Here is a 17041-nt window from a genome sequence, read left to right as displayed (position 1 = left end):
ATATCAAACGATCACTATGGCATTACTGAGAGTTGAAAAACTCTAAAGTCTTTCATCTTTAATAAAATGATCAGTGTTCTGCTCTACCAGGTGTAACAATTGAGTTTAACATCCATAAAAACAGAATTTATGACATTTAACAGAGTTAGAAGTTAGCAGGAAGTTAGCTCGCTAGCTAAATACAATATAGCATGTCCTGACTGCGGGGTTTTGGAAACAAATTCAAACGTACAGCTCTGTTATCACTTCCAACATAAATGAAGACAGAAAACTAAACAGCAGTGACGTTTGTAGGGTTACTGAAGTTTGGCTAGCTGGTATATAATGATGTGCTACGTGACCGCTAGCGACACAGCTATGTTAGCATAATATAAACAAGCTAACTTTTTTTTCCACTCGATAAAAGTTAACGTGAGTGTTCTCGGTGGTCAGGAACAAATGTAATCGCATGGCAGGATGCTGTAAAAGGACCAAACTTCAGCCAGGAGAACAACTGAGATAATCCATCCACAATACGAGGTTAGTCATTCATATACTGCTGCATGGGCTGGGCTGTAGTTACATCCTAAGGTTTTAAAAACTGAGCTTAAATAAATGATTAGCGGTAATAAAAGCCGAGGGAGGTCAACGGTGATCACTGACTGTTTTAGGAGCTTTTTGAGATTAAATAGAAGAAAATACAAAACATTAAACATGTTAACAACACAAAAGCCATATTAAACGCAGACTACTTTAGGCCTGGAAGTAGGATTCGTCACGTCATCACTTAACGACCGGATAACATCACCTCATTGAGCATCAAGTGGGCCAAACTGGACCCTTTGAAGAGCTGCTTCTAGTCCCTGAACCACATGTTTGACACCCCCATTTAGCTTGACATCCAGCTTTTGCAACAAACTTGTGTACACACACACACACACACACACACACACTTCACTGTGCCCCTGTCACCATAGCAACTCCATTCTCCACATCTCTGCTTCTCCCCTCGTTCCCTCCTCCTCCTCCTTCATGTCAAACAGAAAATCCATACGGGGGAGGGAAATGAGAGAAACAATCAATTTGTCCTGAACTCGCCGCACTCGTGTTCGTCACCGTCGCGGTGACCAGATGCTCCGAGTCGTTCCCGTTTGATTTACCAATCCATTCGTCGGCGATGTCTCTGTGTCAACACTCCTTTGTGGCAGAAAGAGTGGGACAGGAGATTTCATGATGCAACGATTTTTTAACATCTGAGATCATTCAAACAGTTTATTAGTTTCCGTGCTGTCGCGTTTCCTGAAGCAGTTTGTGGGTGAATATTACACCAAATTAAGCTGCATGGCTTCAGCTGCTATCATCACCTTTCAGTCGTGATGCTGCTGCCAGTTGGTTGTGCAAACGTCTTAGCAGAGATTAAATTTACCAATTTTACTGGAGGTTGCAGACTGATGAGTGCAGGGCTTCATTTATTGAAAAGATAAAAGCTTTAAGATTTTAAGCTTGCACTTCTAACCACATTATTTTTGAGCTGCCAACATGACACTTAAATCTCTGTCTTGGTGGGTCCTAGAAGATCTGTTTTTGGTCTCTTCCTGGCCCCTAGTGGTTAAAAATGATAAAAACAAAAATCACTTCAAAGCAAAGAAGCATTGGAGGTATAAAAGACTCTTAAACAGACACAGTTCTCAATCCACACTATTGTATTGTGCCACGTTACCTTCGTGGTGCTGATAAAGCCGGGCCAAAGCACACACATGTGGTAAAAGCAAATTAGTGTGTGGAAGCGATCACAAACATGTACCATTGGAAACTTCTGCAGAAACAAAGAAGCGAGGGAAAATAAAAATCACACAGACTTGTGTTTGTTTTATAAATGTGAGTAAAAACCTGGGGGAGTAGCTACCTGGCTACCGTGGTTAGCAGGGTCACCTCACAGTGAAAAGGTCCCGGGTTTGAATCCAGCCTGGAGCCTTTTCTCTGTGCGGATTCATTCCAGCTTCCTCCCACAATCCAAAGGCATGCGTGGGGTTTGGCTAGCTGGTGGTTTGAGTTGTCTATAGGTATGAGTGTGAATGTGTGTCTTTATGAGTTAGCCCTGTGACAGACTGGCAGCCTGTCGAGGGTGTGTCCGGTCTCTTGCCCCGTGACACCTGAGATCGGCTCAGCACCCCTGAGATCATGAATTGGATGGATAAAACTTAGCTGCATGTAACAAACATAACAATCATCTTTGCACTGCGTTCAGCCAGTGTTACTGAGGACCAGAAACACGTGGGGCTCAGTAATAGCACACCTCAGTGCTCCACGCATTGAGCTGTCCTTCCATCCTGATGTTCCTCTGATTGGAAAAGGAAACGTTTCACTGCAGAGAAATCAATGAGAAAATAAATCCACCGTTTACTTAAAATACTTTCCTGATTAGTTTGTGTCTCTGTTGCTGGCTTCAGGTCTTATTGTAATAAGACAACAGAGTGATTATTTTATAAATTGAGGTCCTCACACCTTACAGGGGATGCTTTAGAGCAGGGGCGAAGAACTCCAGGCCTCGAGGGCCGGTGTCCTGCAGGTTTTAGATCTCACCCTGGGTCTACACACCTGAATCACATGATTAGTTCATTAGCAGGCCTCTGGAGAACTTCAAGACATGTTGAGGAACTAATTTAGCCATTTAGATCAGCTGTGATGGTTCAAGGACACATCTAAAACCTGCAGGGACACCGGCCCTCGGGGCCTGGAGTTGCCCACCCCTGGTCTAAGGCTACGTTCACACTGCAGGTCGTAATGCTTAATTCTGAGTTTTTGATCAAATCCGATTGTCTGGTTGTTCACACTACAAATAAAATGTGACAGCAAACGCGCTGTAGTGTGAACGGTTCACAGCAGCCTGCATGCGCAAAAGAAGACGTCACACACAACGCGCTCTGTTTACGCAAGTAAAAATGGCGGCTACAGAGCCCAAAATGCGGTCAAGCTCATAAAACGGGCAGGTGACTCGACCACGTCCGTTTTGTTTGTTTACATCTTCAGCTTCTTTAAACTTGGCTGTGAGGCCGTGTGCCCTCATTCAACCATTTCTCTGGCAATGCACTCGAACACAGCCCGGTTACGATACGAACAATGTTCCCTCAAATTTTTCATGTGTCTGAGCGAACGCACAAACTCCCTGAGCGGACACTTGGACCACTGTGAGCAACAGCAGACGTGTGCACTGTGGTCACGCCAGCATCAAATCCATCCAAGTTACATGTTTATTAAAATAATCAAATAATTACAGCGTTAGATGACTTTTAATTAACTGCTTTAGCCCACTTACAATGAAAATTTAAAAAAAAAAAATCTTGTTCATGTAAAAATAACTTTAACTCCAATTTTGAAAACAAAACTTTTTAAAAAAAATAATAAATCTCTGACTTGTATTATGAGTCTGTGGTCTAGGAGAGAGTCTGTAACTCTCTGTCTGCAAAATACAGTAAATAATGACCAATGTTGGGTTATTAATTATATAGTTACTTCTTCAAAAAAGTAACTGAGTTATGCAAACAACGTTTTTTGCAGCTTTTTACCTAAAAATGCAGCCAAGGCATTTTTTTAAATAAACATTTCAAACTATTTACAGAACAATCAGCTGTTCTGCATCAAATCTGATGTCACACAAATTATTTGTGCCACTCCAAAAATAATTTGTGTCCACTATGAGATAAAGGAGAACAACAGCCTGATACCTGCAGGCCTGACAACAGCAGATGTATCACTGCTGTTACACCTGTAACATTCACCAGTCGCCTCATTGTTCTGACACACACAACAAAACTATTGACTACACTACACACTAACTAAGATTTGAGCTAAACGTCGCAAATCTCTCACATCTCAAAACACCGCCTTCACTAAACAACTAAATGCCACGTTGCCACATCATTTTTTGATTGGTCGACATGGTACATTTTTCCACCAATAGGAAAGGGTGGTTGTTTTTTTATTTTGTTTTTGCTCACAGGCGGAGAGTGCTTTCCTCATAAAACGCCGTTTTTACCGTTTCTTCCCGCAGTAAATATGAACAACGAGAGTATTCAGGAAGAAAACCAAACATTGTACGGGGGGGGGGGGTTGTTATATGGATACATCGTAATAACATGGGAATGGTTGGTGATATTAAAGTCCTGTTTGTGGCACATTAGTGTATATGAGGGGGCAAACTCCTCAAGATGGGTGGTGACCATTGACTCAATGGTGGTGACCATGGTGGCCATTTAGAAGTCGGCCATGCAACTTTTGTTTTTTTCAATAGGAAGAGGGCCATGTGACACATCAAACTTATTGGTAATGTCACAAAAAAAAACAATGGTGTGCTTAGTTTCAACGTAACTTTATGCTAGAGGTAACATTGGATACGACCCTTCAAGTTTAGCTTGAATATAATTGTCTCCCCATATGCTAATCAAGTCCAAAACCCAAGCTTCTGTCCATTGGCTCCAGTTTCGGCCGCCATGCTTTCTCATTTGTCTTCTCCGGGGCCAATAATTGGCGTCTGTCTTCTGTCACTGATGCAAAATGACCACTCAAACAGCAGTCGCTTTCTAAAACATCAGATATGTATCGGATTCGGTACCACACATGAAAGTGACCCAGGTCAGATTTGAAAATATCGGATTTGTGCTGTTCAAACTGTCACACCATGATCGGATATGGGAGCATAGGGTCAAAAAAGTCCGATTTGATGCGCCTGCAGTGTGAACGTAGCCTTTGATGATGATGGTTTGAGAGCTCAGTTTTAGCCTTTGCAGTCCAACCCAATATTGGGTTGTGGAAACCTGTAGTCAAGCTAGCTATGTCTGTCTTTTATGTACAGCGTATGCTTAAAGGATGAATTTCTTTTTCAAAAGTTTAATTAATGGTTTTAGGAAAAATATATATATTTTTTTAAATGCAGGTTTTTTTAAACTTCAGTTATATAAATGCACTTCAAACTCCAGTTTCAAGTCCTGACTGGTTTCTTGTTCCTCACATATCAGCAGGGAGGAACGAGGAAGAAAGAGATGAAATCTTTCTGCAGCCACACAATCAGCAAGTGTGTGTTTAAGGCTGATTCAGTCTGCCCGGGTGTATACCGCCATCAAGTGGATGTTCCTGCAAACTGCAGGATGCCTGTGATTTGTTCCTAAACCCATTTCCACCACTGATTTACAGGATTGTGTTTGTGCACAGACAAGGACGCCGTCTTTAGTTTGCAGTCTGCTCTCTCGTCTGCTTCTTCACATTCATGTCTGATATCAGAACTCATTTATTCACAAGAAAGCACATGGGGAATAATCTTCAATTTCCTCAAATTACACCAAAGACGATAACTCTGATATGTCTCTGTTTACCAGCTCCTTGATGGCACTCGTCTGGATGCAGGGACTAAATACAGGACTGATTGTTGCATGTGGAGGACATTTTTGGATGAAAGCAGACCGCTTCTTTTTTACCCGCTCGTTTATTTGTTCCTTGTTACACTTGAATACAGGACATCACAAAGCCACAAACATGTGCAGGCTCAGCGCTGTCACGGTAGGAGGTGAAAGACGAGGGTGGACGCTTGTGGAGGTAGAAGAGGGCAACACAGCGGCGGGTGGGAAAGGGCTTCTATAAATCCACAGAGATGGTTGGAAAATGAGGAACAGGTGAGTGAGTGGGTGTGGGGAGTCAGCTGAGTCTTGATCAGCTAACAAGCTGCGCTAATGAGATCATTGAAAACACCTTCTTATCTATCAGTGTGCTGAGGTTTCTGTCCCAGAGCCACTTTGTCTTTAACATTTCCTACATTTTGAAGACTTTCATTCTCCCCGCTACAGTAAAACATCAAAGAGCTGCTCTTACATCCTGTTGATGTTTGGTATTTGTGTTAAAACGGGAACAGTAAAGCATCCTTCCTGTGTCTGAACAGAGCAGACGATCAGCTCTGATTCAGATCATCGACCATCAGCTGAGCTCAGCCGGCGTCCAGATGGTTTGGGATTGTGCAGCAGGTGTCTGGCTTCACGTCCAACTTCCTCACTTCACGCTTGTCAGATGTGAAGAGAAGGAAAAATTCATCAAAACCTTTTTTAATCAAGAAGATAAAAAGATGTGGAAATGGAATCAGATACTTTTTAACCTGCCTGTTCTTCTGGAAACGCACTGAATGACGTCTCTTTTCAATAACGTCAGCATTCAAAAGATGGGACGGGTCTCATAAAGACACTTCAGGCTTAGAATAATACAGCTTACACTTTTACAAATAAGACGCCTCACACTGGAACGCTGGAACTTTAAAGATGTGGAAAACAAGCCCACAAAGTAACGTGAAATGAGATTAGTTCCTATTTTCTCCTGATGGAGAGACGATCCAGTCTGACTCCTGCCTTTAAGTCAGGTTAATTAATTAGTTAATCCTAAAGGCTGGCAATAAGACGACAATCAAACCTTAAATGTATTCAGATCGTTTTAATAAAATGCATAATCTGTAATTATCGAGTGCTTTTCTAAACCCACATTACAAAGTGCTTCACAGAAGAAAACGACCTCGTAACACAGAGATGTTGTTATGAATTACATGATGGTGTTGTGGTCTTTCCTTTCAGAAATGATGGTTTGGTGTATCCTCTGTTAAGAGGTGACACAGGAAGGACTGAAGCACTCATTCAACCAGCTACATCATAGGAAGTTACACAGAAACCTCCGGGACATTTCCCTCAGTTAGAAATACTGAATACTAATGACGATCACTGACTAACCTTTGTGCAACGAATGTAGACACATGTCTTAAGTGCACTTGGTTTAACTAATCCTCAGTCAAAGCTCATATTTTAGGGTGTATCTAAACCTGCCTCTTATGGGAAGCCATGGAAACGGGACAAAAAGGCAACCAGACACATGTTTGTATAAAAAATTAGACCCCTTTTTATTGTGTTCTCATATATAAAAGAAATACAAAAAAGAAACATCGACACCGGGCGAGGGTCAGAGCAGGGCGGGGTTTATAGGCAGGGATGGGTTGGGAGTCAGGTGACATGAAAAAGGGGAAATGACAGGAGGAACATCAGACAGTCCGAGGGGATCGGTCAAACGGATATCGAACGGGTGAGGGTGGATGAGTCTCCCTCCCTCCTTGCTTCCCACCTCAACCACAACCAACTCCTACTCTTCTCCTCCAAAGAGAACTTTCAGTTCTTCAAACATGCATCAAAAGCGGAGATGTTCAGGAGCCAGAAATGATCGCATTGGTTGAGTTAACCCAAAGTGGGAGGGGCCAGAGATTTTCTTTTTCTTTTTCTGAGCACATTTGGGCTACCTGGTAAACCTAGAACGATGAAAAGAAGTCACTGTGGTGAAAACATGTAAGTGACTTTCATTCATTTTTACATGACATTCATGATGTTGGAAGGTCAGCAGGCTCGTTCACCACAACAATATAATCCAGTTAGCCTCAATGCTAATGCTCAATGCTTTAGCATTGAGCAAGAGCCTCAATGCTAATTCCAATAATCACCTCAGAGATTTGCACCTTTCCACCTCTCTTTGGCTGCAGATCTGTGAACCTCTTGGTTGTGCGCCTGCTTTTCTGTGTACATTCAGTGTTTCGCACCAAAATGCGTTGAGTTTATCCTGAAGATCTGAAAAACTTTCTGAGTGCCCTTTATTCCTCTTTAAAACACTGGCAAAGTTTTAAAGCCAAGTGCATCTGAAAAATGAACCGAAACTAATATACCAAAAACTGCAATTCCTCTAATGACCACTCGAGGCTGTCTTCAAAGGTGAGTCAGTCTCCATGCAGGAAAAATCAGCACGTTTACATGTTTACAACCTGGTTTAAAAAAAAAAGAAAAGGAGGAAAAAAAGATTTCCACCTTTATAGTATAAATTTTTATAGTTTAATCATTTAAATTATTAGTATAGATTTACTTTAATGGCTGGCCTAGTTTATCTGGTGACTTTTTTAAAGCTTTTTTTCATCCCTTCGACACCATTCTTGTTTTGAGTGGACAAACCCTTATTTTGAAAATTCAGCTGTAGCTAACCAGCTAGCAATCGGCCTGTTCACATCTCGTGTTTCCCGTGCTGGCAGACTCACTGGACAGGTTTCTGTTGAAAGACTTTTGTCTTGAAGTCAGGCTGACTCGAACCAGTGCTCCACTGCAGCTGGCGATGGCAGTGATGGAGTCTTTCTTGTGATCTGGAAAGCTGCTGTGAGCTGTGTCGCCTTTACCTGGACCTGCAGCAGGGGAACCATTCATGCACCCAGTTCAGTGAAGCTGCAGAGCATAAGGACTACTGTAAAATTACTAGGGGTATGACCAGACTTGTTAACAAGTCAAACTCCAGTACAGCCATTGGATGCTGACCAGGCTACAGTAGCTTCTGTTTGATTGAAACTTTCCACCCTGCATTCTTCGCATCCAAACATCGTCATATCTGGCTTTTAAAAAATAAAAACAGATGTTAATGAAAGCTAAACTTCAGAATTAACAAACCACTGGGTGACACTCTGGTAGCTACGCCAGTCCTCTGTTTACAATCAAAGTTGGACGCTTGCAGAGTGCACGTTTGCTGCAGAGCTTATTCTTCGGGGGTCAGGGCTTTTCTTCGTGCATAACTGTCACATGTAGACCAGTATGAGAGTGTAAAGCCTTCAGCAGGTATTACATAACCTGAAAAGGTGAATTTACTAAGTAGGGGTAGGTGATATCGTTTCATTTTAAGAAAATCTGCAACTTTTGACGTTATAGGGAATAAAATGCTGAATGTTGAGCGTTGAGGTGACTGTTGCTGTGATTTGGCACTATATAAATTACATTTAATTGAATTGAATGTTGCTGCAAGCAGCAGTATTTATAGGTGGAAGTAAACAAACGAGCTGATGTCACCGATGACTTGCTACCAGATGCTGCTGCTAGCACAGATGCTAGCAGCAGCGTTTTAGCGCAATAGTAGAGCCAGAATAAGTCAAACCTAAGCACAAAAGTAGTCTACGTCATGTGTTCCCTGGAAATTTTAATCCATCCATCCATCTTCTTCCGCTTATCCGGAGCTGGATCGTGGCCCAGACCTCCCTCTCCGCGGCCACCTCTGCCAGCTTATCCGGGGGAAACCCAAAGGCCTCCTCCCAGTGGGACATGCCCCAACCACCTCAACTGGCTCCTTTCGATGTGGAGCCCCTCCCGGATGGCTGAACTTCTCACCCTTGGAACATCCGAGGGTGACCCCCTCAGAAGTACAAGACCAAGGGAACAGTTCACCCTGCCAGAGAGGGTTACCGGGGCCTCTCCCTGGAGCCAGGGGGGTGTTCGAGGGCGAGCAACTGGTGGCTGGGCCTTAGCCCATGGGGCCCCAAAAAAGGGACATGGGCCCATCCTCCTGCAGGCCCACCACCCGCAGGAGGCGCCGTAGGGGTTTAGTGCAATGTGTGCTGGGCACCGTGCAGGAGCGAAGGTCCTGGCAGACTCATCCTCGACTACCAAGACTAGCAATTGTGACATTAAATATTTTAAATCAAAGCAAACGCTCAACACTTTAGTTAAACAACTAAACTAAGTCCACCTTGTAAGTGGAGCCACACAGTATTTCCCATATAAAACTCAAACATATTTTCTACACTGGATGTTGTATTTTTAGTCAAGCTTTTAAACCAGTTCAGTAACTTCCATCCATTTCCTCTTCCTGTCATATAAAGTGTATCTAGCAAGTGCTCCAGTGACACTCACTCACGTCATCAGCTGCTAGCATCCTCTCCTTCATAGCCTGGTTGTGCTGGATAGTGTGACTTTTCCTCACGTGGTGAAGCAAGTTTGTTGTTTCCACCTTTAATATTTTTTGTAAATATTTTGCTGTGAAATTATTCGTACTTTGTAAAGTAACGTGCTTAGTTGGCCATTGTGCGGTTCTCGCGCTCAGACAAACCTGGGCTTGTTTCATTACTGTACACTCTGGGTACCGTAAAAGCATGGCGTTGCTATAGCAATGATGCAGTGACATGATATTTATATATCACATGATGTGCAGTTTGCTTTGTAACCATTTCAAAGGCTTTAACCACATTTGTCAATGAACTAAGCAAGACCTCGTTCTGATTCATCTTCTTTAGCGTTTCCACCAGTGCACTCCAGGCCTTGAACTGACGCCAGTTAAGTAAGCTAATGTGTCTTACTAGTCTGCCTCTGTTTATCATTTTTGAACAACTTAACTATGACAAAGTTTAAAAGAACAGCTGCTCAGTCAATATAAGTTTGCTAATGTTCACAGCAGGTTAATTCAGTCATCGCTGTGTTGGAATGAAGTCTGGATGTGGCGCTCTCCTGCTTTTATAGGGGCAAAAATCATGACATAGTGAACTCGAAGTGCTCGCAGTGACATCACTACTAAAATTCAGACTCATCCAAACTCAGTGCAACAAATTTAACACCTTCAAAATGTGCATGAAACAATTTAACTTCTCTGAAGGGGGGATGTTGGAGGAGAATATCAGTAACTTCCTGCTGGATCCTGGTTGACCTGTTCTCCTTGATATTACATGGTGTTGCATTTATTTCAGATTAAAATGAGGAAAAACTGCTTTCATCTCAGGTTACTTAAAAAAGCTCCTCATTGAAGTTTTCCAACCAGTATCACTAAAGATTAAAAGTAGTAGATTTAAACTTTAACGAGCCGTGTTCAGTTCAGTTTAGCACTGAAGCCTTTCCTTCTTGTTCACTCTTGGTGCATTTTTTGATTTCTGGGAGATAAGATGACATTCCTGATTTGAATCCTGCCTACGTAGCTCTTATTAACAGGTTGTTTTTTTTTTTTGTCCAGTTCAGAAAACAGCCTTTATTCAGTACAACATAAACCTGAAAGCAGCTTAAACTGCAACAGCTCCTCAAGGACTTTTGTTTGTTGTGTTTTTTTGCGAACATGCTAGAAAGAAATGTTCTTTAGCTCCGCCCACTTAGGTTTAACTCAACCACAGGCACTATTCCTGGCTGACGAGCAGCCCTGCCTCTGAGAGATCTGTGGAACTGAAACTCCTGCTCTTCAGGACAGCTCAGTTTTATCAGCTGCTTCAGCGTGATGGCCCCCTCCCACCTCGGAGCCACCGTGTGCTAACAACGTCCTCCGGTTGTAGTGGTGGTGGCCCTTCATGATGCCCGAGTTGTTGTTCTCGTTGAGGATTTGCTTTTGCTTCTGCCGGTTGAGCGACTGCACCAGGCCGAGCACCACGGCCGCCAGCGAGTACTGGCCGGTGATTTTGCGGGGCTGCAGGATGAGCGGGTTGGGCTGCACGCGACCCAGCAAGAAGTGCGTTCGGATCTTGCCCTCCTGCTCGCTGATGCCCTTCACGTAGATCTCGCCGCGGTACTCGAAAGCGAAGCCGCGCTCCTTCAGGATCAGGTAGGTCTCCTCGGGAACCTGGATCTTGCCGCTCACGCCGGTGCTGTCCATCCGGCTGGCCAGATTCACCGTCTTCCCCCAGATGTCGTACTGAGGCTTCTTGGCACCGATCACGCCTGCCACCACCGAGCCATGAGTCATACCTGCCAAAAACACACAGGACCAGCTGTTAGGGGCTGATAACCATTTTTTATTAAAAACACAAAAAGGGTCTTCTTGCTTTTGTTTTCATTTTTAATGACGCAAATCTGGAGGTGCTAAAAACTGCAGTTCCTTAACCCTTTAAAACCGGTCGGAGCGGGCACGCTCTGTTTTGAGTAACTATTTTTAAATCCCGGTAGCTCTGCAACCACGTGAGCTAGCGCAATAACTTTTTTTTGCATATGAAACCGGAGGAGTTGTACTTACATCTTATGCCATCAGCTTGTCCTTGGTCACAGTTTCCTTCCACATATAGTTTTGCAAAAACTGCATAAAAAGCACTTGCAGCAACAAAAACATAATATTCCAGAAACACGCTTTGCTGATCCGATCAGCTGTTCATAACACTTCCTACGTCCATCAGCACAAACTATCGCATGTCCTCCATGACCTGCCCGAAACCAGAAGTGACGTCATTTTCGCGGAAATGTAGTTTTTTACCGTCCGGGCCTCATGAGCCTATACTGGTGTTTTTAAAAGTTATCTTTGACTTTATGACTTTCTGTGTCGTTTCTGGGATGCTTAGGACTCATATTGCACTGCTGGAAATAGTTTATTTTGATGCATATGCTGCTTTTTTTTGCAAATTTGCATTATAATATTTATTTTCGTTTTTCCTGCAGTGTATAAAAATTGGTGTATTTCAAAAATAAAACTATGAAGACACTCAAAATAAATTTCCTGTGGTGGGAAACTATTTTGTGCAACTTTTTTGTATTTACAGTTTTGAGGGATAAGCCTCTTAAATTTCTCTAACTAGAAATATATGTTAAAAAACAAAAACGATTTTCAATTCTTTTTGTAGTTTATTCCACTTTTTTGCAATTTATGTAATTACTATGCACTTAATGCAGACATATTATTAAAATTTGGGCTATAATGGTTGTATTGATGTATAGCAACTTGAAATGCTCCCAAAAATGGCTCCACAGCATGTAAACATATAATATAAGCTCTGGCGGACTTGGTTCTATGGTAGGTCTTAAAGGGTTAAAAGGCCACTAAACATCCAGCTGTGCGTTTGTTGTTCTCTCATTTTATTTTGCACTGATTAGCATCTGACTCTTTGTGTACTTGTTGTTCTGCACTTAAGGACTGAAAGAACCTGAAGAAGTCTGCCGTCACAATCTGCACTCCTCGATGTTGCGTTTGCCATGAGACAGCTGATCTTTGCTTTTTATTATCAGGAAGTTTATGAAGTCATTTGAAAAACAAGGTAAAACTAAGCACACCCTACTGCTTCTACAGGAAACGATTCAACCAGTTGCTTTTTCTCAGTTTCATGGATTTCAGGTTGATGCAGTGACACACTGACAACATTTCTGTGCTGCAGCCACATTAAAAGGTAAAAATGCTTTTTCTTTGCTTTTATTTCTTTCACCTGCACTGCAGAAACTACTACCCACATGTCCTCACACAGCGTTCTGGTGTTTGTCAGTCCACTCCACTCTGAGTGTTTAGACTGAGATGATCTCCACAAAATGTTACTCTTTACTCTTTCGTCATCAAAGCTCTTACCGATCCTCAGCTCAAAGTTGTTGAAGGAGTGCTTGTTAATCTCTTGGATGCTCTCGTTGAGGGCGATGGCGAAGTCTGCCAACGCACACAGGTGACCCCATTTATCTTCACATTGCTGTGGGAGTGAGAGCAGAAGGGTCTGAGTCAGCTGAACATCAGGACCAGCTGGAGGCGCATCAGAAAACTCTTTTCACTGCCGTGGATACTGAAGCCTTCACTCGAGGTTTTAGACGATCTAATGCTTCCACTCGAGCAGATGCGACGGGCTGGGATCTGTCATTATTTTTATTTATTCGTTTAATTACTTCCACACAGCCTGAAAAGTCCTCTGATATTTTCTAGTACTTCTGCCTCAAAATACTAAATTATAAGACGCAAAATAGTTCACATGTGGTGCTGACTCCAGCCATGCTGCAAAACTTTGATCAAACAACTAATTTTCAGCAAAGTTACACTTAACTAGCTAACAGATGGCGCTCTTAGTGTGAGGATCCTAACCAGGATGTTTGGAGAAATGAAACGTCAGAATGTTAGAAATCAGATTCATTAAATGTTCGTAGCGATGTCTCAGTGTTTTGAGAAATTATTTTAATACAAATTATTTTGTTTATGTAAAGTAAATAAAAACCGGCCCCGAGGGTCTCACCTGCTTCTCAGGTGACAGACCAGAGACGGCCATGTAGGTGCTGCCAATCGTCTTGATCTTCTCGATGTCCTGAAATCGGTCTTCACCCAGCAGCTGTAAAGTCACAGAGACACTTTGAACATTTGTGTTTGCTTTCTTGTTGCAAATATTTTACTTCCGAAGCCACAACAAGTGAAGAAGCTCCCGCTCTGTTAATCCTTCCATCTGCCACCGCCTGTCATGGATAATGGAGTTTGGGCTCCGTGATGTTTTCTCTCCCAGGAACCTTTTTAAATTGAATTAAAAAACTGAACTGAACATCGCTGTGTTTCTGCTTTGGCACTATGTGAAGATAAGTTGAGTAAATTACTAACAGCTATTTCCTCCTCACTCTGTCAGCCTCTGTCTTTGTCAGAGCTGCTCTTGGCTGGTAAACACACAAATCCTCAGCAGGCAGCATTTCATCAAAGTCGATACCTGTTCCAGCTTTCTCATTTTGTTTTTCCATGCCACTCTACTATCTGGCAAGTAGCAGTGTTTGTTTGCATATTGCAATGCTAAATAAAACCACAAATTACAACAAGATTTGAGACACCAAACATGAAATGCTCTCCACAGACACAGCGGTTAAAACGAGAATAAACGTACCGGCGTTACGTATTTAAAACACAAAATATGAGGAACTGTATTTTGTTACAGTTGCCGTTTAAATAGGTGATGATTAGAATTCAGTTACTTTGTTGCAATAAATGGATTCCACAGCGGTCTTTTCTTGTTTCATATATTAGGCTATCCCCTATAATTTAGTTAATTCCATGCATTACCAGAAACCCAAACAAAACACGCAATAAGAGGCTCTAATGTAAACGTCCTGTTAATGTTGGTGGCGTCAGTTACACAGTGGACGGGCAGGAATGCTTTTCTTACTTGGAAATTCCGACGCCACTTCACATTTAACCTCCTAGGACCTGCGTCCACATATGTGGACATCACATTTTGGGTTATTTAGACCAAAATACTTAATTTTGCTCTACAAGGGCCTGATATCCACCTACGAGGACATTATACTGTTACTGTCCTATCAAATTTTTAAATGAATATCCTCATATGTGGCTCTCGTTTTTCTTAAAAACAAAAATAAGGTAAAAAAAAAAGAAGTAATTCTTTGTTTCTACATTCATCAGGCCCCAATTTGCCCAAATATCATAGAGAAATTAAAAATGCTGCTGTGGAAGAGTTCGGGTCTTAGGAGGTTAAAGAAGAAAGGGAAATCTGACCGTGCAATGCAAACTCTGTTTGCCAGCAACCAAGCTGCTCTCAGCGTCAAAAGACTTCACTTCCAACCTAAAGAAAGTTATTTTTTAAAAACTAACGTTAGCCTACTGCAGCTACTTTGTTTTAGTTGTGGTAGCTACCTGGGTTATGTGCCACTTCAGTATCTTCGATGTACTACGATGTACTAAAGCAGCGGTGTCCAACCTTTTTTGCGCCACGGACCGGTTTATGCCCGACAATATTTTCATGGACCGGCCTTTAAGGTGTCGCAGATAAATACAACAAAATAAAACTAGTACCGGTACCGAAAAGAAGAAGATTTATTCATAACACACGTGAAAAGACCCAGGAAAACCGAGTTAACGATAAAACGATAACAAAATAACGCTGAAAACCGATAAAAACCCTGAAAACCATTTTCAACATTTCACACCTGAGCCTCAACTCTTGCGGCCCGGTACCAAACGACTCACGGACCAGTACCGGTCCGAGGCCCGGGGGTTGGGGACCGCTGTACTAGACTGCAGACTATTAGACTTGATGGTTAGCATTAACAACCTGCTAGCTGCAAATAATCATGTGCAGTTCTGAAAGCAGTCTATGAACTAACCTCAGCTAACGCCAGCTAGCAATGTTAGCTTGGTGGTGAGTTGCCTTCAGTAATAGTAATAAATCACACAGCAATATTACATTCATGTAGTTGTAAAAAGCATGATAATGTACCAAGTAATCAAAAGTATTCAGAATACGTTACATTGAGTAACTTAACAGAATACATTACGAACTACATTTTGGGCCATGTATTCTGTAATCTGTAGTGGAAAACATTTTAAAACGAACCTTCCCAACACGGTATATGGATAATTTATCACTATGAATTTGGGTGTGTCTGGGAGATGATTCAGGTAAGAATTTGTACTGCTTGGAGCCATCGCCGGCTGTCGCTCAGAGAAGCTTCATTAACACTGGAAGTCCCAGAGAGCAGCCATTACCGGTACCCATCCCTAGTGACGACAGATATGACAGCGACAAAGTCAAAGGGACTGAGGGGAGGTTGGTTGCAAAGTGGCTTGCAGAGGCAAAAGCAACGTGTAGTTTAAATAGTGTGACATGTGCAATATTTTCCAATGAAGATAACTCATCAGCTGATTTGAACCAGCTTGATCTGTGTGGTTTGTGGAGCTGAGTAATTGCAGTCACTTGACGGTAGATGGTGATGTTCTGGAGGCCTCAGAGAGAGTTAAAATTTATGATATGTCACTGGAGTTGGTTGTAACTGAACCCTGAATAATCCAGTAACTTGTTTGCTTTGCCTTATAAGAAAAATCTCTGGATATATGATGTAATAAGCCAAAAAAAAAAAAAAAGCTTACATCAATCCAAATCTGATTTTATTTCTTTTCTGAAAGCTTCCTTGTTGTGCTTGTCTAATCAGAGTTTAACCAACCAGTGTGCACAGAAGTATCTAAACCAGGGAAAATGAAAACAGTCTAAAGATTAAGCTGATTAAGATTCTGATGGTGGGAACAAACAAGTTCCTGTGGATGGAAACAGCGGAAAAGAACAAAAACAAAAATGTGGAGTTGCTTCTTGCTCAGTTTTCCCGACATGACAGCAAACAAAGAGGTTGTCTTTGCAGCCAGCTGATATAAAACTATCATCGTTTTTACAGGAATCTGTTTCTTTTAAACCACAACTCATCGTTGTATCATTATCTGCTGTGGAAAACAATCAGACTGATGCATAAATCTTACTCACTTCTTTGCTAATTGTCCCCTAAAATGAAGCCATTCATTCTGATCTTGTCGTCTGCAGTGAGAGCCCCTCTGCCGTGGGCTCATACTGCAAGGTCTGTTCTTGTTTTGAGGGAAAGTGAGTGAGGATTGTGGCCCGAGGCAGCAGAGAGCGCAGCTGGTGTCTGCCTGTCTCTGCTCTTATTAGGAGACTTTGACATTTTCTGTCAGAGACGTCGGTTCAGAGGCTCGATCGGGGCCACGAGTTCCTGTAGACTTCAACTCTGTCCACAGGGAACCAAAAAGTGCAAAGTTTTGTGAA

The 17041-nt window shown here is 42.3% G+C and overlaps 1 protein-coding gene and 1 long non-coding RNA gene across 4 annotated transcripts in view; both read right to left on the bottom strand.

Annotated features, from left to right (window-relative positions):
- LOC146496999 (uncharacterized) overlaps positions 1-17041 on the bottom strand; it is a 434085-nt gene that overhangs the window by 112686 nt on the left and 304358 nt on the right. The gene's annotated exons all lie outside the window — the stretch shown is intronic.
- Positions 3951-17041, bottom strand: part of adcy8 (adenylate cyclase 8 (brain)) — a 162880-nt gene continuing 149789 nt past the window's right edge. For all 3 annotated transcript variants that reach the window (XM_085140603.1, XM_085140605.1, XM_085140604.1), the window contains 3 exons: positions 13733-13825; positions 13087-13201; positions 3951-11510 (listed from right to left, as the gene is read on the bottom strand). In XM_085140603.1, coding sequence (XP_084996729.1) covers positions 11011-11510; positions 13087-13201; positions 13733-13825 — 708 coding nt within the window. In that variant the 3' untranslated portion in view covers positions 3951-11010. The remainder of the gene's footprint in view (positions 11511-13086; positions 13202-13732; positions 13826-17041) is intronic.

This window comes from Neolamprologus multifasciatus, chromosome 18, assembly GCF_963576455.1.
Source record: "Neolamprologus multifasciatus chromosome 18, fNeoMul1.2, whole genome shotgun sequence".
NCBI lineage: Eukaryota > Metazoa > Chordata > Actinopteri > Cichliformes > Cichlidae > Neolamprologus > Neolamprologus multifasciatus.
The sequence above is the reverse complement of the archived record's forward strand: the minus strand, read 5'-3'. Positions and strand labels throughout refer to the sequence as shown.